Raw genomic sequence first — 26,590 nt, 5'->3', positions numbered from 1 at the left:
CATTTTTTTTCCCCACAAAAAACTTGAATTCCCTGTCCCCTGTGTCATTGGTAAAAGATCGTGTATGACTGCATATATTGGCACAACCACTTTTAAGATAAGAAATTACTTCTGTAACACTGCAAGCTGTCTTCCTAATCAGAGAGGGAGCAGGACGAATTGAAAAGAGAAAGGAATAGGGCAGCAGAGATTAATCTGAGTGTTGAGAGAGATGGGATCCCTGGGACTGTGCTTCTGAAGGCTCATGACGTGCATGTAATGCCATAAGCTGATTTGCAAACGTGTTTCAGCAGAGGAATCTGATGATGACTTCTCTTCTAGGATGGTGGTGGTAAGCTCAGGGGAGACAACAAAGTGTTTTCAGCCACAACAACAGTTACTGTCAATGTGGAGGATGTTCAGGACACTCCTCCCATGTTCATCGGGACTCCCTACTATGGATATGTCTACGAGGATACACTCGCAGTAAGTGCTGGTTTTCACCTGTAGGAAAACAAGTGCAATCTCTCACACCTCAGTCAAGATGGCCTTGTGATGTCTAGCACAGGCTTTATTGGAAACTGAGACCTAAACTCTGGTTTGGCTCCTAGGCAAAATGAACTGACCAAATCTCAAACTTGTTCTTATTTACATCCACTGCAAATTTGCCATGCAAGGCTTCCTGTTGTTGTCATTAAAGTCAAAAAGGATTCTGCCCATTTATGTTGGTCTAAGCCCAGACAGTGGCTAAGAGCTCTTCTGTAGCTGAGACCTGCAGAGGCACTTGGTGGAAGGCTTAAGCAGGTTGCTGGTTACTTCACCTGAACACATCATGCTAGAAGCCTTTGTGTGTTTGTGTGCTGTGTGGTCTCACGATGCTTTTATTTTCTAACTGATCAGTCTGGTACCAATAGCTGGTTGTGCAAGGTATGGGGAGAATTTATGCCCAAATGCTCTAGACTGTGCTGTCCCATGGATGTCACCTGGGGAGAAGAAATTCTGACATCTCCAAAATGCAGGATACTTTCTGCTCAGTGGTGGCTAGATAGGCAGAATGGGCCAGGAAGTCCTCCCAGACCTAAAACCCAACAGATTATCAAGCAAGCAAGGACATACTTTTGAGAACCACTTACAAGTGGGGACACTGCATTTGTCAGCATGTGTCTGCTGCTGAAGATACCGCCTCATGTCTATCACGGACAGAGAATCCAAGGAGTACACTGAGCTCCTGGCTGTGCCATCACCTCAGAGATGCCTAATAGCAGATTTGCTTAAAAGGGAGTATACGGCTTAGCAAATTAGTTTATTGTATCCACCATGATGCTTTCATCCACATGTTATTCTTGAAACTACAAACTAGTGAATTTTCTCTTTATCTAAGCAGTGGCATGATATTGTGTATGGATCAGCTTTCACTCTGATACATAAGATTAAATTAAAATTTTCTTCATACATAGGATGAGAAATGGTATCTACTCATGAAATTACCCAACATTAGACTATTGATCCCTTTGGCAGTGTGATTGCACACTGTTCACCTGATCTTCCCTTGAGTTTATGGAAAGGTCATGTCTTTACTTTCTGTCCAGAACTCCAATGTACACTGCAGGCCTTGCATAACTCTGTATTGCAGTTCAGTGCATAGGCTGTTACATTTCAGCAGGGGAGAGAAGTAATGCTTGTGTGCTTTGCAGATGTTTGGAATGAATGATATGAGATCTCTTGATTTATTCTGCATAGTTATGTATAGATCTTGAAATAACTATCAAGTGCACACAGGAGTTAGTGTTTACCATGGAAATGGGAGTCAATAAATGTTAATTACATCCAGCCTGAGCTCATAACTTACACCATTATGATATTATAATGACGGAAGCACAAATCGCTCCTTCCCAGTGTGGATTTTGCTCCACAGAGAGACGCACTAGCTGATTTTAGTGTTGTTTACACATTTGGTGTTAATTTTGTAAACTTGCTGGTTTTATCCTTGGTGGAGCTGTCAGGATTTACAAGTACTCTGTCACCTTCAAAGGGACTGCACTGCATTTTGCCAGTGGGCAGATTTTATTGTGGCTTCCAGCATAAATGGTAATAAGTACACTTCTGTATTTCCATTTGCTCTAACAGAACCTTGCTTTTCTTTGAAAAACTCACTCAAGGGTTATCATGAAAATGTTCCTTGTTGCCATTTGTGATTAACTGACAGTTACTTCAATGTTCCCTCTTTTTGCAGCCCCAAACAGTAACACTTTAGTTCAGAGGCCTAAATTGCACGGCTCATTGCCACTTGGGTGAGCATTATAATGCTGACAGTCATCATCCCTCTGAGTTGATAGGAGTAGTCACACAAGCGAATGGTCTCCAGTGCACAAGTTCTGTACATGTGGCCCATGGCCACATTACTTGCACAGAAAGAAAAACAGTGAAGGTTTAAGGACAGTTAAATCGCCATAATTTTCATCATAATTTTATGCCCTAAATGTTCTATGGGCCAAATAGCTTTGTGATACCCTGCTTGCTTGTGCTGCCTGTCCAAACTTAATTAGGTAGGACCAAAATGACCTGATGACTCCTCAGCAGCGGCCTGTGTCTCAGCACACCGTGTGGCCATGGGACATGCAGCAACACCGGGAGCCTACACAGCAGCTACCAGAGGGTATCTTGGTAGTGACCCAGACTAAACCTCGGGTCTCAGATTGGTTACTCCAAATCCTCAGTCCAAGTCTGTGGCTCAAGGCAGGCGTCCCTGGCCACAGCTTCCAACTGCTCCAGCAGCTGGCCAGCCCCTGGGGCTGAGGCACCCATGGCCACGCGGGGTCTGCAGCCGTTTCACACCCATGCTGTCAGCGCTGCCACAGCAGTGGGCACGGAGCAGCCCATGGGGAGCAGTGCAGTGCTCCTGCTGGTCCTCTGGTGCTCACCAAAGCTGAGTTGGAAAAAAGGACAAGAGGGCTGGGCACTGGGCAAACTGGCACCAGTGTCTTGGCAGACATGTGGCATGCCCCAAGGCTGCAGCAAGCCTTGGCCCTCCTGGGGCATCTGAGGCCCATGCATCAAAGCTCTGCCATCGGTGCAGGCAGTGGCATGGCACTGCAGCCAGCTAGCGATGGCAGGTCACACAGCAGGCCCGTAGTGAGTCAGCAGCAGCGGGGGTGTCCCCACTTTTTATGGAGGTACAGTGTGTGGGCTGCAGCATCACTGGGAACAATAAAACTATCCATGTAGGAACAGCACAGAGGTGGTCCAAGGAGTACCAGTCAGCTCCTGCTCTGCAAAGCCAAGCACTGATTTTCTTCTGGCTGGGAGTCAATGGCCCTTGCTGTGTTTCCCATACAGCACAAGCAAAAGTACCCACTCCCCGCCACACACCTCACTGCAGAAAGACTTACACAAGTTCACTTTATTAATACGCAGTTGCAATTTCACTGCTCTTTGATCTCAGTACACAGACTGTGATTTTCCATTTTTCCGCAGGGCTCTCAAGTCCTTACTGTTGTCGCTCTTGATGGAGACAGAGGAAAGCCTAACAGTATTCATTACCACATCGTGAACGGTGAGTACATTTGTATGAAATCTGAAGGGCAGTCAAAACTAGATCTGACATTAAATTAGAATGGGATATGCTAGAGTTTAATAAAGCTGAGGCAAACTCTCATGAAATAATGTCAGGTACCTCAAACAACTCCAGGGCCCAGTCTACCAGAGAACAGCCAAGATACGATTCACTGGGTTTTAGTATCTGCTTCACAGAACTACACTTGGAGTTGTTAATGTTGGTGATTTGTTAGGCATCAGTAGCCTACTTGTCATTTCGGAAAGCGTAAAGGGGGATGCATTCGCTGCCACTGAGCATCTCTATCATTTAATCTGGGAGGTGAGAGAATGCATTGGGAGATCCAGACATGGTATTTAGAGGGATATTTTTATTAATATTTGATTAAAGTGGCTAAACAGTCAAACCTCTTGTTTTTTGGAAGAAATTATGTTTACCAGTGAAGAGACACTGGCTGTACACCGCAGTGGAAGAAAGCAGATGTTGTCAGAAGATTAATGCTTTTCATCAGCTATTCCAAGAGTGTCTGTTGCACGTCTTTTAATAGCATAAGTGTGAGACTTAGCTGAATTTATGATTCATTAGCTGGTGAAGTCAACAACTTAGCTCAACTAAACTCAAAGCTACAACTTCAGTTTTGTTCGGTTCTCTCTTCCTCCATGTCCTGGTTTGGCCTAAACCAGGCCAATTTTCCTTTCAGTGATTTTTACTTTCAGCTAAGTCTCTTCTAAGTAACTGCATTTTCTGAAACTAACTGCATGTTTTGCAGACAGCGTCTGCTTCCACGACTGATAAAGTTTGAAGTTTGTAGTTATCGCTGAGGCACCGGTAGGGATGTTATGCAGAAAGGCTCTTGCTGTACTTATTCTTAGAGAAACCAAGGTCACTGCTGAATTCCTCATTGATTATGAGTGAAGAGCCGCAGGAGGGTCGCACCTCCAGGGAGGAGCGGACAGGGCAGGTGACCCAAAATTAACCAGCGAGGTATTCCATCCCATCCCATACACGTCATTCTTAGTATAAGGCAGGGGGATCACGAGGGTCTTGCTCCTTCTGCTATGGTCGGCGTCCGAAGAGGACTCTGTCTGTTTTCCTGCTGCCCCCGTTCCCAATCCGTGCATCCCTGAATCCAGCTCTCGACTGTCGCTGGGCCCAGCCTGGGCCTTCCCGGAGCCTGCCCTGCAGTGCCAGTGGTGATGTGACCAACATCTGGGGGAGCTCGATCTTGGTTTTGTATATATTTGTATACATTTAATTATTTCCATTATTATTATTATTATTATACTCTTTTTCATTATTATAGTTCATTAAAACTGTTTTAGCTTTCCAACCCATAAGTCTCTCCCTTTTCCCTTTTCCTTCCCCTTCTGGGAGCAGGGAGGATGGTTGATAGAGAGCGTCTGCCACTGGTTTAATATCCTGCCCACTCTTAAACCGTGACACTCAAAAACAAGACTTCCATGGCAACTGGGCACCCCAGCTCCCAGGTGTCAGAGATCCCAAAATTTCAGAAGAGAAATCTGAGGTGTAGTTGCAGAGCTATGCAGTAAGTTCTTCATTGTGTTATGTGATCTAAACAGCAAGGTCTGGAGAGGACACAGAGGGTTGCATTTGAAGTTTTGCCTTGATGTGGAATGGGACCCATGCTGAGGTTCCTTCTCCTCAATGCAAGGGAATAGATAGAAGAGGGTAAAAGGAAGGAAGAAACATTGAGGGGAAAAAAGATTGCAGAAGAGAATAGATGGAAAATGAGAAAAGGTAAAAAGAAAGGTGGAGAATGAGGAGTAAAAACAAGGAAGTGGGATGAAAATATGCTAGACAAGGGAGAAATTGAGTAAGGAGAATAAGCAAAGGCAGATGAACCAGGGAAAATGTTAAAGGGAAATAGGATTAATGAGGAAAAATGTTACATTTCCAAAGAAAATAGAAGAGGACCAAAAAGGTGCTATGGGATAAAAAAACATAAGTGATGAGGAAAGAGTGGAAAATGAAGATGGAAGAGAATGACAGATAAGTAGCATGAAATATGACTTAATGGAGAGCAGGCTTTCCTCATACACATTAAAACAGGATTTTGTTAGCATGAAATAGAAGAGCGGAAGGGAATATGCTTTTAGTGCATAGAAAGTTGAAGAAATAGGGAAAAAAAGATTACAACAGGTTTCTGTCTCTGCACCTCAGACCCTGGCATTACTCGTGACAAGCCATTATTCCTGCAGGATGGGTTGTCAAAGGGCAAGAAAATACTAGCAGCAAATAGGAAATTATTTATTCTTTATAAGCATTTTTATCCAGGGAGCATGGGACGATCTTAGAAAATACTTCAATCTTCTGAACGTGCTGTATGAAGGAACACCATAATGCTACATATACGGAGTTTCCCTGTGATAACTAGACAATAACATGAAGTATGATGACTTGAAACCACTATTGACTTAAGCTTCTTCTCAGTCAGGATGTACTTTCCAGGCCAATGTATCTTAATAATTGACCATTGTATGAGTCAATATCTGTTCAATGTTGTGGCTAGTGTACTTTAATGAAGTTGCAGTTATTGCAGGTATTAGCAAAACAGGATACTATCAGGTGGTTTAAAAATCAGCACTGGAATTGAGTTAGAGAAAAAGAAAAATGACTGGGCTTTCAGGTCATCATCCTTTATTTCTGAAGGCTTGATCTCCTTCATTGTAAGAGTTTTCCTCTCTTTTCCTTTCAGTGGTAGGCTCTGCCACAAAGCATAGGTTATAACCAATACCGTACATGAGGTAGCATGCAGGGCTGCCCATAGCCCCTCGGCAGAGCAGGGCAGGGCAGGGCCCCTTCAGCTGCCGGCTGTTCCCCTCCCTGGGCACTAACCTGCTTTTGGCTGTGACAGCGAGATGGGTGCAGACATTGTGATGAGACAGTGCTGCTTCTCTGCAAGCTGGCATTTGCTCCAGCACAAATTCACCAGGTCTCAAGGGACTGCAGCCCTGTAACTGATCTTCTGTTCAGATCAATGGAAGTTAGGTCGGCAGCAGCAAAGTCAGCCTGCAGCCCTGTCCTGCCTGTGTCAGACTCTGCCTCAATGTAAAAAGCCTGGGTTTTACCCTAGATCCTCCAAAATCCCTTTTGTTCAGGACAGCCTTGCAAGAGGCTGAGAATTTTTTAACAACTGAATGTCTAAGGCCAGAAGATGCTTCTCCAGAGATACTGACTGTGGAAAGGGTTGACTATGTTTCTTTCAGACAGATTGTCAGAATTCTCACCTTAGCTGATATAAGTGAGACAAATGTTCTTGTTTCTCAGAGACTTAATTATGCATTTGCTAATTAAAATGAGGGATGTCTAGTTTTGTCTAAATCAGCATATAAAGAATCACACACAGAATCACAGAATCACAGAATGTTAGGGATTGGAAGGGACCTCGAAAGATCATCTAGTCCAATCCCCCTGCCGGAGCAGGATTACCTAGATCATATCACACAGGAACGCATCCAGGTGGGTTTTGAATGTCTCCAGAGAAGGAGACTCCACAGCCTCTCTGGGCAGCCTGTTCCAGTGTTCAGTCACCCTCACCGGAAAGAAGTTTTTCCTCATATTTATGTGGAACCTCCCGTGTTCCAGCTTGCACCCATTGCCCCTTGTCCTGTCAAGGGATGTCACTGAGAAGAGCCTGGCTCCATCCTCATGACACTTGCCCTTTACATATTTATAAACATTAATGAGGTCACCCCTCAGTCTCCTCTTCTCCAAGCTAAAGAGACCCAGCTCCCTCAGCCCCTCCTCATAAGGGAGATGTTCCACTCCCTTAATCATCTTTGTGGCTCTGCGCTGGACTCTCTCGAGCAGTTCCCTGTCCTTCTTGAACTGAGGGGCCCAGAACTGGACACAATATTCCAGATGCGGCCTCACCAGGGCAGAGTAGAGGGGGAGGAGAACCTCTCTCGACCTGCTGACCACACCCCTTCTAATACACCCCAGGATGCCATTGGCCTTCTTGGCCACAAGGGCACACTGCTGGCTCATGGTCATCCTGTTGTCCACTAGGACCCCCAGGTCCCTTTCCCCCACGCTGGTGGAAGAAGACAGCATAATAGAAATGAATACCAAATTTGCATGCCTGGTTGCTGAGGCTTGAAAGGAACCTGACCAGGGTGGGAAGAGGAAAGTGAGGGCAGCTGCCCATAGGGGCAGAGCTCCACTGAGCTGTGCCTAGGGGAGGAAACCCTTTTTGGCCTTCATCTGTGTCTTCATCTCACTGTGACCAAGCATAGAAATGCTTCATTTTTGAAAAGCAGCTTCAGATCTACTAATAAATATGGATACCCATATGGACAAAGATATGCTTAATGAAGTGTATGGTTGATTGCTCATGCTTGTTCAGGAAAAGGAAGTGTGGCGTATAACTAGAACATCTTGGTTTTATTGCAGGAAGTGAAGGTTCATTCGAAATCGGCAACACAACTGGAGCCATTTCTGTTATAAAAAGCCCAAATCAGCTCAAGAAAGAAGTGTATGAACTAAAAGTTCAGGTATGTTCTGTGGCCACTTGACCGTTGGTCTTAAATGCCATGAATAGGCATGATTGTCTACAATAGTTTAATTTATAGCTGACTTCACCTGTTTTAAAAACTACCTCGTATATTTGAGCGAGTGACAGATAGTATAAAACAGAACAAGCTGCTTTTGTTCCTTGGGATATTTAGTGTCTCAAATTACTTCTTTCAAATGAAGTCATCTTGTCCTAATTTCATCTCTGAGTCTAGAGAATCAACATTCTTTACAGTATGTAGGTAACTGTTCTCTGTGTTTTCAGATTTTATTGCTAAACTGGGAATTAATGTCTTGTAACCTCTATGTGATGGGATAGGTAACTGTCAAATCTATGATTAGTAATAGGACTGGGGTAGGTCATGTAAATATGTATCCACTCCTGAAGCATCGATCAGCTGCATACAAATACATGCTAACACCTTGATGAGCTGACACCTTGATGAGCTAGCACCAGTGTGACAGGCTGCATTATTGTCACGGTTTAAAGCTGGGCCAGCTATTAAACCTGTGGCAGATGCCCTCTGTTATCCCCCCCTCTCCCCAAAGGGAAAGGGAAAAGGGAGAGAGACTTCCGGGTTGGAAAGTTAAAACAGTTTTAATAAACTATAATAATGAAAAAGAGTATAATAATAATAATAGAAATAATCAAATATATACAAATATATATACAAAACCAAGATTGAGCTCCCCTGAAGTCAGCCACGTCACCACCGGCACTGCAGGGCAGGCTCCGGGAAGGCCCAGGCTGGGCCTAGCGACGGTTGAGAGCTGGATTCAGGGATGCACGGATCGGGATCGGGGGCAGCAGGAAAACAGACGGAGTCCTCCTTGGACACCGGCCATAGCAGAAAGAGAGCGAGACCCTCGTGATCCCCGCCCTTTATACCGAGAATGACGTGTGTGGGATGGAATACCTTCGTTGGTCAATTTTGGGTCACCTGCCCTGTCTGCTCCCCGCTGCAGCTGCAACCCCCCTTCGGCTCTTCACTTGTAAGCAGTGAGGAATTCAGCAGTGACCTTGGTTTCTCTAAGAATAAGTACAGCAAGAGCCTTACTGCACAACATCCCTACCGGTGCCTCAGCGATAACTACAAACTTCGGGCGTTATCAGTCCTGGAGGCAGACACTGTCTGCAAACATGCAGTTAGTTTCAGAAAATGCAGTTACTTAGAGGAGACTTAGCTGAAAGCAAAAAATCACTGAAAGGAAAATCGGCCTGGTTTAGGCCAAACCAGGACAATTATTTTAAGCAGTTTCTAAAGACCAAGAGTTTAAAAATGTAAACTGTGAAGACTATATCAGTTTTCTTCAGCAAATGCATATTACAACCATGAGAGTTTACCACGGTAAGGACAATATTGTCTAAAGGCAGCTTTGAGGCCTTGCACACTGCCAGAACCAGTGTAGCATCCCCAAGAGCACTTGCTTGCTAGTGGGCTCGAGCAGCATGCTGAATCTGGCAGATCACAGAGTTCCCATTGTCCGAGTTAAACTCAGGCACCGTTTCTTCCCCTAATCTCTCTGGTTTACTGCAGTCTGCTAGCACTTCCCAGATATGGGATTAGTTAAGCCCTTGCAAGCTTTTCTGATCTCCTAGTTAGATCTGTGGTGACCCAGAGCTTGTGCAGGCTACAAAATCTGCCTGAGGAACCAAGAGGATGTTGTATTACCCAGCATAGGTAGTGACAGGTGGCTCAGTTACCAGACTAGCATCTTCAGAGAAATTTAGCAGTCTCATGCCTTTGGTTTTGAGCCCTTGGAGCAAAAAAAGCATGTTAGAGATAGCTGCTTGTTGCAAAAACACCAGCTGGAGTTTCTGTCCTGACAGAAGCAGCACCTTAGGTTCAATCCAGTGAATCAGGCTGCGTGGTGGAATTGATGAAACCCAGACCGATTTGATTTTTCAGTTCAGAAAAATGCCAACTGGGTTTGCTTGTCTATCCAAACTATATCCAGTTTAAATTAAGCTCATCCAGACAGCAAAGCAGAATTGTAAATCAGAGACTAAATCTCAAAAAAAAAGAATAGCATATAATTTTTCTTTTTCAAATATTTGCCTAAATACCACAAGTACAGTTTTTCTTGCGCAGTTTTCAAGGCTGCAGTCCTTGCAGCAATGTGAAAATCAACTACCTGTGGTACCACAGCAAATTTAAAGATTGTCTTCCTTTTATATTCTGTCAATACTTTAGGCAAGAAATTATCTTGCCTCTATTAGATTATCTGTCTTTAGAGAACTGTTTTCACCTAGGGTGAGAGTCACTAAGCTCACAAAATGAGGAGGAGAATTTTTTTACTGGGGCTTTATTTGGGACTGGTTTATTACCATAATCTTCTAATCATCATAAACTTCAATGTGAAATGGACTGAGATTTCTAGAGAAATACAAGGCTCTGAATCTTCGTACAAGTTAGTGTGTTAGAGTGATTTGTACACGCAGAACAATACCTGAACATGGAACTGAGGAAAGAGAATATACCATCATCATTCTTTTCTCTCTCTGGCCTGCTGCAGGCATCAGAAGTCAGTCAGGAAGGTGACGTCTCAGTGTACGCTTTTGCCACGGTGACTATACGGGTGGTCGACCTCAACAACCATCCACCAACGTTCTACGGAGAAAATGGTCCCCAGAACAGATTTGAATTGACCATGTACGAGCATCCCCCAGAGGGTGAAATCTTGAGGGGATTGAAGATTACAGTCAATGATTCAGATCAGGTAAGTGTCAACTATGTGGACTTTCAGTTTTCCTGCCCTATTTTCCCAAAGACTAGAAAGAGCTGTCAGATGTGGAAATTTAGGAACTCAACTATTTCACTTGCATTCCCCAAAAGCCTAGGGCAGATAAAGTAGTTGTAGGGTCCACAGAGAGTTTGGACCCAGAAGTATACTTAGTCAGTCACACACTGTTATGTCAATAAGAAGGGTGGTTCTAAAGCTGCAGCCCAGTTCTTGTGACGACTAAAGTTGAACAGTCCTTATGAACTTCCCCAGCTACTGGTTACATTCAGTTGTTGTCAGTGTAATGTCCAAGAATTGGAGATTTACTGAGAGTTTCCAATCACTTTAGTAACTTCAAGTGCAATTGCTGTCTGTATCTTCTCAGCCTCTGCTGGAAACAATACAGTCCATACCCTTACGTTGGTTTTATTACAATATATTATCCTTCTGGCCCTTACATTACAGCCAGAGTCTGCAATGCATGCTCTGATAAATCATTCCAACTGGAGTGATATTTTTAGGTAATCTTAAAAATTGTACTAGAGCCAAACTAACCAGATAAAGGAAAAGGAAAGACGACTCCGTCCATCTCAGCCTGCTATCTAACTGACCTGTGATGCCCATAGATGCTATGGTGATGGTTGCTATAGGGATCCCTAAGCTAAATACTGCATGAATGGCATCCATCTGAGTTAGCCTGTGGTTAGGTAGTGTCAAGAGAAAAGCTTAATGCATCAGAGAACTGTGTTACTATTGGAAAGAGTGCTCTTGTATAACTGTGCTCAGTATTGTGCTGTTTTGACTCTATTGTACTCTGTCAAACCCACTAGCTTCTTCCCCCTCCCTCCTGCTGCTCTGCAGCAAGCAGATAAATGACTGCTTTCAAAGCAGTACTACATCTATCCTGCTATTGTCACAGGGGATGTTGCTGCAGAAGGAAAGAAACAAAACCCATCTCTTCTATTTTGAGACAAAATATGTATGTATTGTACCTAGGCTGACAAAATATTCAGGCTGCAAGTTAGGCTATAAAATAAGCAGAAAACATTGCTAAATACACTGTATAGATTTCTCAAGAAGCTTCCTAGTAGAGTGTAAGACATCACTCTAGGGGGGGTGGGTTGCTTTTCTTTTAAGGCATAGAATGCAATGTTTTCCCTTCTGCACAAGAGGACTATATATAGAAGAAAAATAAACATATGTCTGTTTCTCTCACAGCTATTAATGACTCTTTCTTTTGGGGGAATGGATGGTACAGGTGAGGAGGAGGAAGCTGTGGGCAAGGTCAGTTTTAGACCGAAGGTTTGATGGAAATGCCGTCTTTACTTGCAAGAACATTATGCAGAAATTTCTCCCCCAAACCTCTTCATCCGACAGACACAGCTTAGGGCTCAGTGCTGTTCTTCCTTCAGTCATTCCTATGTCCCATGGCTGTCTGCTTGGAGACATGCAGCAGCATGGCGTGCTCCAAGCAAACCTGGGTTCGGTGGACATGGCTGTCAGAAATCAATCAGCTGTTGGAGAGAGGCAGTTCTCTCCCCACCCCATGCCACTGTCCCTCCAGTCATGTACAGTCCCAAGTGCAGAGGACTTTGTATGGTCAGATGGTACACTTTCCCCATCAGCACTATTTTCCATAGTCCAGCAGCTCTGGCTTTGTGTGTTTGGCTTTACTACCCCGCAAAAGAGAACCTGTTGTCATCTGCATGGCTGTGGGGGTTTGTATGACCAAACAATGCAGACCACTGAGTTTGGATCCAAGATCATTCTGGTTCCCTTGGGGGTCTACTGCTGAATACTTTTCCTTTTGACATGAGCTAGGGTTGCAGCAAGAACTGCTCATAACAAGTCCTCCACGGATACAGATGAAAGTAGAGTTATCCTGTGTGAAAGTTATTATTAGAAATTCTTCATCTCAGGATTCAGGCTAGAAGGAGAACATGGCACCAGCCAGGCAGTGAATGTGGCTGGTTGTTTGAGAAACTGATGAACTCAGAGAGTTGGTTAAATGGACTCAGCTGATTTTCACGCCTCCCCAGTAAGGCAGAAATATGAGAATTCTGATTTTGTCTTTTCTCTTACATGCACCAGTTTGGTTTAAAAGAATTGGTCTGTCCACCTGGCTCTGGCTCACTCTTCCCAACTTGCACACAAGTGGTGGTAACCTTCTAGATATTGCTGCTTCCCATGTTCTCTCTGGCTAGAAGGTTTATCTATATTATGGGATTTGGCATCTCACTTCATCTGGAGCTGTCAAATGTGTCATATTTCATCCTGCACAAGTGGAGTTCCTCTCTCCTCCCAAGCGGCATCAACTTCCAAAAGGTTTAGTGGCTGTAACTCTGGGCTAGCTTAACCCAGCCAGTGCACTCCGTGGAGTACCACCTCTGTTTGGAAATTGCCTGTCTTTGTGGCTCTGCATCATCATCCCAGGCTGTGAGCTCTTAGGACACAGGCTGGGTTTTTGAGGGGTCTGTTGTCCTGACTCAGGCAGTTCAGTTGTCTGTCCTTGGCAGCAACCAGGAGGAGGCAGAACTTGCCTGCGAATATGCACTTGGTGTCACCTTTGTCACCTGCACTAGCTCACAGTGTGTGGCGCAAAGCCCAAGGCTGCTTGCCACAAGAGTCCCTCTCTTAGCCAGTGGTGGTGCAGGGTTTTTTCATTATGACTGAAAGAATAACCAAGCTTGTCAATCTATTTTAAGAAAAGCTGTGTCCATCTTGTGACCAGGGTTGGAGGGATTATATAACTAAGCTTCTTAGCAGTCTCTTGCCCAGGGGATGGAGAGCAGAGGGCTCTAAGCAGTAAGACTCATTTTAATTTTATATAGTGTGAAGAAACAGAGCCAATCTAGGCTGTAAAAATGCATCATTCACTGAAAACAATGACATATCTGCTTTTATTCACAGGGAGCCAATGCTAAATTCAACCTCCGTCTCATTGGACCTGGTGGCATCTTCCGAGTGGTTCCCCAAACTGTCCTGAATGAGGCTCAGGTTACAGTAATAGTGGAAAATTCTGCTGCTATTGACTATGAAAAATTCAAGGTGTTAACCTTCAAGGTACTTCTGCTTTCCGGGTCCTCTCCGCCTGTGTGTATGATAAGTGTATGATGGCTTATGTATCTGATGGGGTTTAGTTTCGTAATCCACCTGGAGCTGTCTGATGCATTGTCAGTAACATTATATTCCATGTAAGGGAAACTCATTTCTACCCCTAGTTCATCAACTTCCAAAGGTTTAATGGATGCATCTGTGGACTAATTTAGTCCAGTCAGTGCAAAATGTTGAGTATTATCTCTCTGTGGAAACTGCACATGTTGGTGGCTCTGAGTCATTCTAGAATGAACCCTAAGGGTGTTATTTCTGCTCTTACAACGATAAATTCACAGGATGAAATCCTAATTTCTCTGGAGTCAGAACTTTACCTGCTTAGTCCTAAGTAATTTGGTTCATGATCATGCTTTTGAATGTTGGCAGGCTGAAGACCCCAGCTGACTGGAAGATAATTTCCCCAAATTGCTCACTGCCTTTGTCAGAGTGTATCTATCTATATGGCCTTTTGCAGACTGATCTGAGGCTGTCTCACCCATGCTGCAAGCCAGCCATACAAGAACCAGGTTTCATCCAAAAGCTGGACACTTCCTTTATCACCTTCCCTGATGGATCCATTGGGTCATCAACAAGATAATTAAGTAGTCTGGTTTTGTGTCAGCTGGGTTCTGAACATGAGTATGGATGGTTCAGTTCTGACTGCAAAGAATAGCATAGACAATCCCTATAATCATTTTTAAAAAATTGCCAAAACTATATAGCTGAGTATTAACATATGGTAGTCTTGATTTCGTACAGAAAGTGGCATTTTTAGCACAGTCCAGAAGCCAGCTTCCTGGATTTTGTTCTCACCCTTGCTCCATGGTTTGCTTTGTGTCCTTAGCAAGTCATTTCGCTGCAGTATGCTTCATGTCTCCTCTTGTGATGTTCCTTAGCCATTTTGAACTTTATAGGTTATAGATGTTACAAAAATATGGGGCATCATTACTGTATTAAAATGGAAGATTCTGAAAGGGGTATAAAGCACTACCAAAACTAATTATAATAAGTGCACATTTATTCAGGTTAAACTACCAAAAGACCAGTAAAGAAGTCACACATGGCCTCCTCATGAATACTAATAGAAATCAAAGTAGTTAATGTGATTGCCATGAACACCGAAAGAATTAATCACCAGGTAAAAGGATACATACTTTTTTAGCTTAAGCAGTTATTCACTTTTTTTTTTTTTGGATGAAATTATTTCTATGGGAGAAAGACCATAAGGTTTTGCTAAAAATGCAGAGCCTTCGTTAGATTCCAAATGAAGAAGGTGCAGCTGGATGATATGGTAGTAATATATGGCAGCAAATACTTAATAAAGACCTCATTGCCATCTCCATTGCCCTGAAAAGTCCAAATCGCTTCCTACCCAGTTTTAGTTGCCCATGTTGTCATTCTGGTTAGAATTTTGGATGAAATATATTCTCATTTCTGTTTAACATGTATCCCACAGCAGCTTCAAGAAGCTGTTTTCAAGGGTTTTTTTTCTGAAAGCAGTGATCCCTCTCCTCTGGTTTGTTATTGAACAGTAAAATGCCAGAGAGGAATTAAGGCTAATATGACTGGGAGGTGCACTGAAAAACTACCTGAAGCAAAGGCTGCTAGAGGAAATCTGTCTTCCATTTAGGGCTGGCTCTTAGTTGGTACTCAGGACCTCCTTCATTTTCAGCTGTCCAAGAGCTAGAGTGGTTTCCCAGGGTACGGCAGCTGTGGTGATTCGTACCCCTCCAGCCTGGCCTCTTAGATCTCAAGTCCCTCTCCCACAGGGGCCAGATGTTGCTGTCCCGCCTTGTCATGGGCTGACATGCTTTGGGGGCCAAACCTCCTGCCTCCACCTTCTTCAGCTTAGAGCACATCCTGCCTTGACAGGAGCCTGTACCTACCCCTCGCATTCTGCAGACACTCACATCTCCTGCGGAACAGGACCGGATGAGGCTGCAATTATCTTCAGTTGCCAAAATCAAACTGTTTCAAAAATTTACCTGCCACTTTTAAGATTACATCTCAGTTTGCTCCTCTGGCACTTTTATTAATTGTTGATACCTAGTCCTATGCTAGTGAAATAATAGTTTTATGCTACTTTTTTCTCTCTCTGCATAAAACAAACAATACATCTCTGCATAAGACATTGCCGGCAAGTAAGCTGACAAAAATCCCTCCCTGAAGGGAAGATGTTGTCAGCGTGTTGACATAGCTGGACTATGGCTGCTAAAAGGAGAGGGAATAAAAAGTGAATGTACAAAACAAAGTAAAAACACTAAGCTCTCATAAGGTATTCTAAGATGGGCTGATTCCAGCAGCAAAGATTATTTCACTGCAGGTGTTATAATTTAGTTATAGCTCCATGTGTACAATAAGCAATAAGATTTTATCTCTGTGTTGCTTTAGGAGCTGAGATTGCTCACGAGCAGGTTTTTGCTGATGTCTGTTTGACTGTTCCTTCAAAAATTTATTTTGCTTTAACACCATCTGAGACTCTCAAACACAAAAGTTTGCACAGAGACACAGTAACCAAACTCCTCTTTTAGGACAGATATGTCCTATAGTAATTACAAGCAATCCTTCGAGATTAATTTCTTCAAGAACCCCTTCACAGTTTATTTTCAACTATTATAGATGTTCACACAGTAGGAACAGCTCCAGGAGATGACATTGAGATAGCCTTTTCCCTGTCTACTTAAGCTGCTCCCCACCCTCCCCAACCCCGTCCCTTCTAGGTGATACAACTTCTTCGAATCTAGCAGAGCAGGGACGTGAACGCAGCGCGTGCCCCAGAGCCTGTCAGCAGTGCCGCTGCTGGTGTGCATCACCCGCTGCCTGCTCACAGGAGCTGTGACATGGTGGGAGAGAGGCGAGCAGCATGGGAAGGGTGAGCTCCCACAGCCCTCATCTCGGCAAGGTGCTGCACCGACGGAGCAGGAGATGCTGTGGCAACCCTGCTCCATCTTCCAAAGCTCAAAGCTCACTTAGGCATTCATCCTGCTTGAGGAGCTCCTGGGACATATGTCTACTGGGAGTTAAAACCCATGCAGCTAGATTTTTCAGCTGAGCCTCTCATATCTCAGTTAAATGTCCTGCTCACTAGTCTGTTAGTGGTGTGTTGTGCTAACTAGGTTTCTGGAGCCTGCCTGCTTTGTGTTAACTAGGTCTCTGCCCAAACATGAAAACCAAATGGTTGACCGTATATGTTGGTCATTTGGGTTTAGCCCTTACAGAGCCCAAGACTGATGTCTAGTGCTGATTCTGTGTGATGTAGCCATCATCAGGGACCAGACCTCCAGGCCAGAGGCTGTGAAGGGCTCAGTGTCTCTCAGTACCTGTTGCTGAAACTGCTCTTTCTTGCTTGGTCACACACTGCCTGAGCGATAGACTTGCAGCTCTACCAGCTCAGCATTCCTACTGACATTCCTGTAATCTGCTGAGGAGCAAATGGAGACACAGCAGAAACACTGCTGCTATTTTGTGTTAGACTAAGAATAAGAGAGAAAACATTTGGTGCTAAGTAGCTTAAATCCTGTGGAAGAGTGCTTGTCTGAGGCTTTGGAGGTGACTTACCAAATACTTGCTCAGGTCTGTTCCCAAGCAGGGATGCAAGAGCTCCCTGCTGCCTATTGAGAACTGCCACGCACCGGACACCTGGGCTATCCTCTTCGTTCTCTGTGGTGGCTGCTCTCCCTGTATCAATTAGCTGTGCATGAAGGGGTAATATGAGAAGCCAACTTGCTAACCCACCAGAGCCATCCCTCAGCTGAGAGATGAGATAGGCATGTGCTAGTGTTAAACTGACAGCCAGCCAAAACATCCATGCTGCTGGCTTCTGCCCGTCCCTGGTCTTGCTGTACATGGTTGCCTGCACTTTTAGATGAGCAGAGTTGTGAGAATGCATAATGCCAGAACTCTCTGGCAGAGACAGTGACACAATTCAAAAGTCCCGGTGGGTATCTGATGAAGTCCTAATCAGCATGAGGCAGCAAGGGTAGAGTCCCAAGAAGCCTGGTGGTAGGAGTTCTCACAAACTTTGTGAAATGGGATTCTGCTGTACATGCCTGATCCCTGACTGTCCTGCATTTGGGGTGGGGGTACTGCTGCTTCCAGACATCCCAGGGCACTGGTTCTCTCATCTCTTCACCCTGTTTGGTGCAGTTTATTGCCCTGACTTCTTTCCTGATGAAGAATTTATGCTTCCTCTGCAAAGGATCATGATTCAATTTAGATGATTATTCAAAATTATTCAGTGCTCGTGTTTCCCTAAGTTCTAGGAGCTGCCATGGGATGGGTGTTTGCTTGCTTCTGTTATGGCTTTTCGAGCTGTGTTGGTTAGTTACGAGTAATCACATCTGTCACGTGAAGTCTAATATATATACACAGGTTTGAAGTCCTCTTTCCACAGCTTGATTGCCCATTGCAAGCATGCACAAACAAGCCTAGACTGCAAACTGACCTAGCTCATCATCTCCCTTTTTTTGAGCTGTCTGGTCCAAAGAGGCTAAAATGCACCAGCATGCCACGGGTAGTGGAAGGAAACTCCTTTAAGAAGTAATAACAGCTGCTTTGTAGTAATTTCCTGGTTTTCTCTTCTTAGCTTCTTGCAATAGAGGTGAACACACCAGAGAAATTCAGCTCAACAGCTGACGTAGCGATACGCTTGCTGGATACCAATGACAATCTCCCGAAGTTCTCGTCTGACTACTACATTGCCAGGATTCCCGAGAACTCCCCAGGGGGCTCAAACGTAGTTGCTGTTACAGTAAGTTTCATTCATCTCTTAAGAAATGCTCTCTTTTCTAGGTGTCTTTGGAGACAGTTCAGGTACCTTAAAAACAGTGGACAGAGGCAAGTAGCAAATCTTACTTGCCTTTCAGCTTCTGCACTGAACTCCAGTTCCTTTCCAGAATCAACAAAAAAAAAACCCCACTTCTGAAAAAAAAATATTTAGGGAAACATTTATCAGAACAACAAATTTACTTTGTTTTTTAATTAAAGGCCATCTGCTTTTAAGACAAATCACATGGTCTGTGAGTGCTAAGAAAGCCCCAGTCAAATCAGTGTCCAGCAGGAAGACTAAGTAGAATTGGATTTACTGGATTTGCTTGCTTAAGCACGAGTACAAAGAAAACAAGATGGCTGCTTAGTAGGTATTACTCTCTTCCTCCTGGGAGGAATCTGGCTGCTAAATGCATAATTAGACAGTTAATGAAGGCAGGAATATAACATTAAAATGCTTAGAGCTGGGCAAGGAAGATCCCTATGTAAGTATCTTCTCACAGTGGGAAAAATATGCCCATAGATTTTCCAGTATCTCACACTTTCATAGAAAGAAAGTCAGGGTATTACCTGGGCCCTGTGTGCTGGAGAAGCATTTCCAGCCGTTGGTGTGAGCTGTATGTCTTTAATGCAGCTGCTGGGACTGGGAAGAGATCTCGTGTCGCAAAGCTGAGAAAGCTTCTGGCCGCGTGGGGTTCAGTGGGTGATGCAAGTCACCTTGCAGAGGCCTCACGGGTAAGGATGACGGAGGCAGGTTGCCAGAGCTCTTCAGCACAGGCTGGCTGCAAGTCAGAAAGAAAATTAAATAATCAGAATAACAAAGTGCTGAAGGCAAATTTTAGGGATGGAAGAATGAAAGAAGAAGTGGAACATAAACAATACAGAAAAGGTTATTAGAGGAAAGTAACAGGAAAGCTGTAGAAAATGGAGACTGCCAAACATTGCTATCTTTGCAGCAAGAGGAATAAAAAATTCTAGGAGGTGGACAGCAAAAAAATAAATTTTTAAAAAGTTTGCAAAAGCAACAAAACTGGTCATTCTGAGCCAAGGTGCACAGGACAGCGTAGCTGAGGAGTCCATGTAAAATTTACTGCCATGTGCTGTCAACTCAGTACTTGACCCAGATTCACAAATATGCTTGACAAACTGAGATACTCTAAGTACTCAGGATGGCAATTCTGGCACAAGTCCCAGGCGTGCAAGTGTTTTAGGAAAAGTTAGGCAGTCCTAAAGTAAACTATGCTTAGATTATGGGGTGCGAGAAGCTGACAAGCTCATGTCAAAGAACTAAAAAACACCTATCAGCAGGGCTGCAGGTGTGTTATATTAACCATGCGGGAATCAAAGACATTGTTTCAGTTTTCAAATATTTAAACAGGAAGACGAATGAACCAACCACTGCCGCCATGAATTTTGATGGCCAGATAAAATGGTATAATATAACACCTCCTCAGAGCTATCAGAGAAGCAGGAGTTTATGGAAATAGCTGTTACCAAATCAATAGCTTTCCTAATCCTGAGCTAAGAAAGGAAGCCAACAAGTGTCGGAACAAAGATATCATCTGGTGTAGTATCTGCATTACTAAAAGTCACACAGGCACAAGACTGATTAAAATATAAACAAAGCTGAAATATTGTGTATAGATTGAAACATTTGTAATGCATTACTTTAAATTGAATCAATTAAACAAGCAGAGGCTTAAAATACTCTATATAAAGTAAATAATTTTGTCTAGGGAATATACATTAATATTTAATTGATAGTTAGGAAGGCTTGAGAGTGGGCAGTTTGTTCGAGTCACCGAGATTAGCTTCATCTCTGTTAAAGGAAGGATGTGTTAAATGTCAATAGATGGGGCCATCTAGTGGCTTTCTCCCTGCTAGAGCCTGGGCACCAGCCTGGCCAGGAGACGGGTGGCATCTTCGCAGTTTCCTTGGGACAGCCAGTGACATTTCCTTCTGTGCAGTTTTCTAGGTGCACATTTGTTTATGTGATTTCCCCCTAAAAATGTCATGGCAAAAAGAGGGGAAAGCATTTGGGTTTTTACATGGCCTGTTGTTAAAAGAAAGATGAAACATTTGTTTTTTCAATTTAGTAAAGGATTACTCTTATTTTCTTTTCTTAAGGCTACAGATCCAGATTCAGGGCTTTGGGGAGAAGTCAAGTACTCTATCTATGGAACAGGAGCAGATCTGTAAGTAAACAAAAAAAACTACATATCCTCTAAGCAGAGTTTTAAAAGAATAAAAAAAAAAAAAGAACAGGCTCATTCTTGACCTGCTCATTTCCAAGGATGTTTATGCCAATCTTCTTTGTGAGTTCTGTGAAAACAATAAGAGAAAAACTAGTGGGATCATTAAACTTCTGCTTCATGAACCCATGGAATCTTACCCACAAGCCCCCAAAGAGACATAAGGCAGCTGAAGTACCAATACACAGTATCTGTTCAATCATCATTTGAAAAATGCTTGTAAGAGAAAGAGGAAGTTTTGGACTAGTTGTTGTGAAAAGTCAGTTCTGGAGGAAAAAAATATAGCTGTACAAATAGTTCCATTTCAACCCTTGTCAAAATAAATCAAAGATGACAAGACTTTCAATAACACAAACTTTAGCTTTGGAGGCCAGCTGCACTGGGTGTTCAAATCACTTTATATATGTAAACCTAACAGTCCTGCATCAGGGAAGAAGGGAATCTGATGCTTACTTGATTTTGTAATGATGCCTAGCTCCCTCTCTCTGTCTTTGGGACAGTGCTGGGGTAAGAACATCCTGAAATACTGGTTTCTTCGACACTGCTTCGAAGCCAGCAGTTGCCCTGGCCCACTGATTGTGGCTCCCAGCCTTGACTAGCATCACTGGCCATCACAGATATTGCTACTGGAACCTGCAGCTCCTGGACATGGTGGGGCTGCAGGGCAGAATACTGGAAATGAATGAGCTTTTGAGGCACTCATCCCCAGAATCCGTTTTTCTCCATACATTATCCACCTGGAGTTAAAGCTGAACTCTTCTTGTTAAGGTGAAAGCTGTTTAGGAGGCACAATCAAAGTCCAAAATCCAAGATGTTAAGGGTGAAACTCTTCTGTAGCCAGAAGGATACACATGTGGGAGCATTTCCAGGATGGATTATTTTGAGCTCTTCACTAAGTCCTTAAGCTAGCTGCTAACTGCATAGAGGCAAGCAGGCAAAGGTCATGTCGTGCAGGCAGACCTCTTGGGTTTAAAATGTAGCAGCTGGTGCAAAGAAGCTTGTGCAGGCTGTTGACAAAGGATTTAGAAAAAAATGTGAGTGCAACTTTATTCTGATGGGAGTTATGGGGATGCTCAGCCTCACTGTTCTTATACTGTTGAATGAGGAAATTAAGATGTGAAGACTTTTTTTTTCGTTCTCAAGTATGATTTTTTTTTTTCTTTTCCTTGTGCCAGAATGGCGTGGCTCTGCAAGGCTGGATTGATTTCCTAGCCCTGGGACCTCCAGATCTGCTGAACACACAGTTTGATGCAGATTTGACAGTTTCAATTATAGGCATGATTTTTTCTGTCTCAGGGGTTACATCGGTGGATATGCAGGTTGTGTTGGCAGAAAGATGAGTTGTACTGGAGTAAGAGGAATAGTGTTAACTGTTGAAGATAAAACCATTATGCTGGTAATCCTACATCCAAGCTGCCAGTGGGAGTGGGGTACACTACTGTAGTCTCTTCACATCTCAGTGCTTCTATTCTTCCACTAAAATGGGCGTGATGAGAGTCCTCTCTGCAAGTTAGGCTGGGTTGGGTGAGGAAGCACCCAGCACAGGCACTTTTCCTACCAAGAGTTTGCGCGGTTCTTTCCACCTCCAGGTCTTGGCTTTCATCAAGACTTGTATTTGTATTTAGCAGGGTAATGAAAACAATTGAAGATTCTGGATTATTAAGTGCTCCTTTTATAATCACTCTCAATTGTGCTCACAGTTGGAATACAGAAAATATTTTGTTATCCTGTACGTTAATTAAAGGGTATATAAAACCTTTCATCTGTTAAAAACCCTACTGCTTGGAGCCTATGCTGGCAGTCCATTTTAAAAAGACACTGGGTTGGTATCTTCTCTATAAATCCAAGCTTTTGGCTGACACTTTTGACAGTGTCTCAGTAATTACGAATGTGTAGAATTGAACTTGCTACAGATAAATCTGAACACCCACTCCATTCCAGTGCCAGTCTATGGAAAAGTGATTATTTTGGGAGGAGATAATGTGCCCTGCACTTTGGGGGATTTAAGAGCAGCCATTTTTCTTACCCATTCTGGGAAGCGAAGAGCTTAAATATGATATGCAGCATGCTTCCCTTAGCTATTGAGGTGATATCAATGGACATGATCTAATACATTGTACTTATAAACTGAAAAAAAATACGCAGTTTCTTTATATTTTAACGCAAAGCAATCACTCCAGGAGAAGGCCATCACACTGAGCATTTATTGAGGACAAAGGCTTTAACAGAAAATGCAGCTAAAATTCACAATAGATAGAAGAACACCAGACACTGAAAGTTCTCTGGTTTTCAAGCCTAAAGGAACTATCAAAAAATAGGTAGAATAAATGATTTGGAAACATTAGCCAGACAGGAGTTAGGTGAAGAGTACCACTCTTTGGGCACAGCATTTCAGTGTTTAGAGCCCGCCTTTGCCCCAGGCTGTAAACACACATGAAGTGACCAAAAAACCCAAAAGTCTTTCCATGCTTCTTTTCCAGGTTCCTAATCCACCCATCAACAGGTATAATTTACACACAGCCCTGGGCTGTATTAGATGCTGAAGTGAACTCAAAGTATAATTTCTATGTGAAGGCAGAGGACACAGATGGGAAATACAGCTTGGCTGAAGTGTTTATCACTGTGCTGGATGTCAATGACCACTCTCCAGAGTTCAATGAAAACATCCAGGAAAAGACGATGATCATTGGGTCACCGGTGAAGATAGAGGTGAGAGATGACACAGTGTGTCAGAAAGCAGAATGCTTTGGAGAAGCCCAAGCTCTGCTGTTTATTGCTCAGGGATCATGATGAATGCCTGAGAATTGGCTTTTCCTGGGGCTTTATCTTGCCATTTGTATGTAACAAATTGATTGAAGTGTGGAATGATAGTATTTACAGACTGCTGAGAAGGAGAAATAAATTCTATGGGCAAAATATAAAGTTCTGTTACAGTGTTTGAACCATCAGCTGGTGGAGGATCCTGAATTATACAGTGATCATAAGAAGCCCAAATAAGATGAGTGAGTGAAAGTGGAACAGGAGGTAAAAAAATGCAATAACAATTCACAGGCAAAGGAGCAGAACATCCTATGTTACACGTATTTGAATGGATATAGTGAAGTGTGATTACACAACACCTAATGTTAGTAGAATAAATACCACAGCACAAAAATTAAGGCAGCTATAGTTTATAGTATGGACCTAATCCAATTGTTCTCTATTCACATTTGTCCCTCACACGGTGTGAGAAGCTCCCCAGCAGTGGACAATTTGCATTCTACAGACAGGCTAAGATTCAGTTTTTTCTCTGACTTTATTTAATCTCAAATAGAAATCACTTATACAAAAAGAACTCTAGTCCTGCTGTTCTTCACTAGAAAATGTAGCATAGCTGAAAGGGGAAATTGTTTCCAAGATGAAACAAAAACAGCCCAGTCATCTCACAGCATGGATATTATCAGAAGTGAATGCTCAGAAACTTATGTGAGTTTCGTCTTCAGGCAAAGATACAAACAATAACATCTTTGTTCTTTACACTTCCCCTACCAGGCTATAGATCAAGATGCAGAAGAACCCAACAACATTGTGGATTATTCCATCATGCAAGCAGATCCAGCCAATGTGTTTGATATAGACAAAAGCACTGGGGAAATCAAGCTGAAATCCTATATCCGTTCCCTGGACATTATCCACAACATCACAAAGAACAAAGACTGCATATGGTCATTGGTGGTGCAGGCCAAAGACCGAGGCTCCCCGTCCTTCAGTACCACAGCAGTTCTGAAGATTGATATCACAGAGGAGGTAAGCAAACATTTAAAAAAAATCCTTATGTGAGATGATCCTTGAGAGGCCTCAAAGTGCAGTCACTGCTTGCTCCATTTCTGAGACTACTTTAAAAATGCTTCAGGAGTTGAAATCAACAGCCAAAAAGCTGCCAGCCATTGCTTCTCCTTTCTTGCTAGCTCTGCTTTGTAACATTTCTAGAGCCTTGTGGCGAAGCTGGATTCTACAGCCACAAATGTAAAAGACATTTTGATCAGAGAAATTGCAAAAGTACAAAGGTAGGAGCATAATGTGGTTGGGAGATGAGTTTCTTGCATATGATTTTTAGAGATATATGCAAATTAAGGACTGTAGACTCCTGAGGATAAAGGTAAATCCTGACTGATAAATTTCTGATTTTTTGTTTCCAGTCAGGAGAAGAAAACAATCTTTTTTCCCCTACAAAAAGTGAGTGGAAAGTAGTGGGGGCCAGAGTGAAATATATCAGACCAGCTTTGCAAGTCAACATAAGTGATAGGAAAAGTAAGAAAGCTTTATAGAAATGCTTTAAAGTACATAGAATTTTGGTGTGAGTTTAGTAATTGCAGTATTATTAGCAGATGAAACAAGAAGACTCTAGAAGATAGCACACATGGGTTGAGAGCCCTGTTAGTCCAACTTTTACATCAACCAAAAAACAAGCAGCAATTTATGGTGTGCAGCGCATGCTTGCATGATTCTTATTTATTGTAACTGCCTTGCCATGCCTTTAAGTAGGTACCAGCAGGGAGGAAATGGGCTTTAAAGTAGATGAGAAACACATCATTAGCCTGACAGTCTCTGGACCACACGCATACTGGGCAAAGATGCAAATCTCTTCCTACAGACAGCAGCTGTCCTTGTCTTTGTTTGGTCAAAATGCACCCATGCTCCTTTATCTGTTACAATCTTTCTCTGTTTTCTTCGTCTCCTCTTATTCCACTGATACTCCTCACCAGGTGCATTTATATGATACTTCTTGTATACAGTTCAGAGTCTGCTGGAAGTTAAAAGGTGTCTGCAGAGAACACTTGTGCTCGTCGGCAAGGTGAATAGCACAGGAGCAACTCCCGGTCCCTGTTGTCAGCACTGGCCCCACCAGGACTGCCAGAGGACTCAGGTCTGCCCTAGCAGAGGGGTGCCTGGCACGGGGCTGCCTCTTGGGGCTGGCCAGCCCTGCTGCAGGCTTGGTGCAGGCAGGGCATGTTGCTTCAAGGCTCTGCCACGTGGAGCAAGGGGACTGCACATGCTGGGTCACTGTGATAAGTCTGGAGATTTAGCTGTTCTTACTGATACAAAGGAAATAAACTGCTTAACACTTTGATTTCCCATGGAAACCATAAGTTTTGGTGGGTTTTATATAACAAATAAGAATTGCTACCTGCAGCCAACAGTGGGAGCAGAGCGCCTGCCCTCCCTGCCTTGCTTCCAGGCTTCTCGCAGGGTGCACGTTTCAGGAGTGCGCGGCACCAGGTGCCCTCCCTGCCTTGTCCCCACTGTTGACACCCAGCATCTAGCCTGCAGCTTTCCCTCCCCTCCCGGATGAGCTGGTAACTCCTCTGTTAGCGTGGGGGGCTATGGTACAGGGCTGAGGGGTGTCAAGGGGAGGGAAGGTGCCCCACACCTCCTCTGCTAGGGGAAAAGATGTGTCCATGAACTGGCTGCTGAAGGACATATGGAAAGAAAATGAGAGCAGATGATGCTTTGGAATAAAGAGTTTCCTGGATTTCCTTCTAGTGCCTGAAGCAACATCAGCACCTGATGAAAGGAGGTGTCTCCTACGAAGTCCCCTCTCTGCTCCTTTTCCCCTGCTCCAGGGGTACAGCTTTGGCACAAAGTGATGGAGTGCCCCTCCTGCTGAAGTATAAAGCGAAACAGAGAGGGCTGTGAAGACATGGATTCC

General features: G+C 43.5%; 1 protein-coding gene across 1 annotated transcript in view; it reads left to right on the top strand.

Annotated features, from left to right (window-relative positions):
* CDHR1 (cadherin related family member 1) overlaps window positions 1-26,590 on the top strand; it is a 48,438-nt gene that overhangs the window by 15,479 nt on the left and 6,369 nt on the right. The window contains exons 8-16 of the mRNA XM_068399693.1: window positions 322-465; window positions 3,454-3,532; window positions 7,946-8,046; window positions 10,583-10,786; window positions 13,700-13,852; window positions 18,468-18,632; window positions 20,777-20,844; window positions 23,382-23,610; window positions 24,433-24,687. Of these exons, the coding sequence (XP_068255794.1) occupies window positions 322-465; window positions 3,454-3,532; window positions 7,946-8,046; window positions 10,583-10,786; window positions 13,700-13,852; window positions 18,468-18,632; window positions 20,777-20,844; window positions 23,382-23,610; window positions 24,433-24,687 (1,398 nt within the window). The remainder of the gene's footprint in view (window positions 1-321; window positions 466-3,453; window positions 3,533-7,945; window positions 8,047-10,582; window positions 10,787-13,699; window positions 13,853-18,467; window positions 18,633-20,776; window positions 20,845-23,381; window positions 23,611-24,432; window positions 24,688-26,590) is intronic.

This window comes from Nyctibius grandis, chromosome 4 (genome assembly GCF_013368605.1).
Source record: "Nyctibius grandis isolate bNycGra1 chromosome 4, bNycGra1.pri, whole genome shotgun sequence".
NCBI lineage: Eukaryota > Metazoa > Chordata > Aves > Nyctibiiformes > Nyctibiidae > Nyctibius > Nyctibius grandis.
This window is presented reverse-complemented; position numbering and strand designations above follow the sequence as displayed.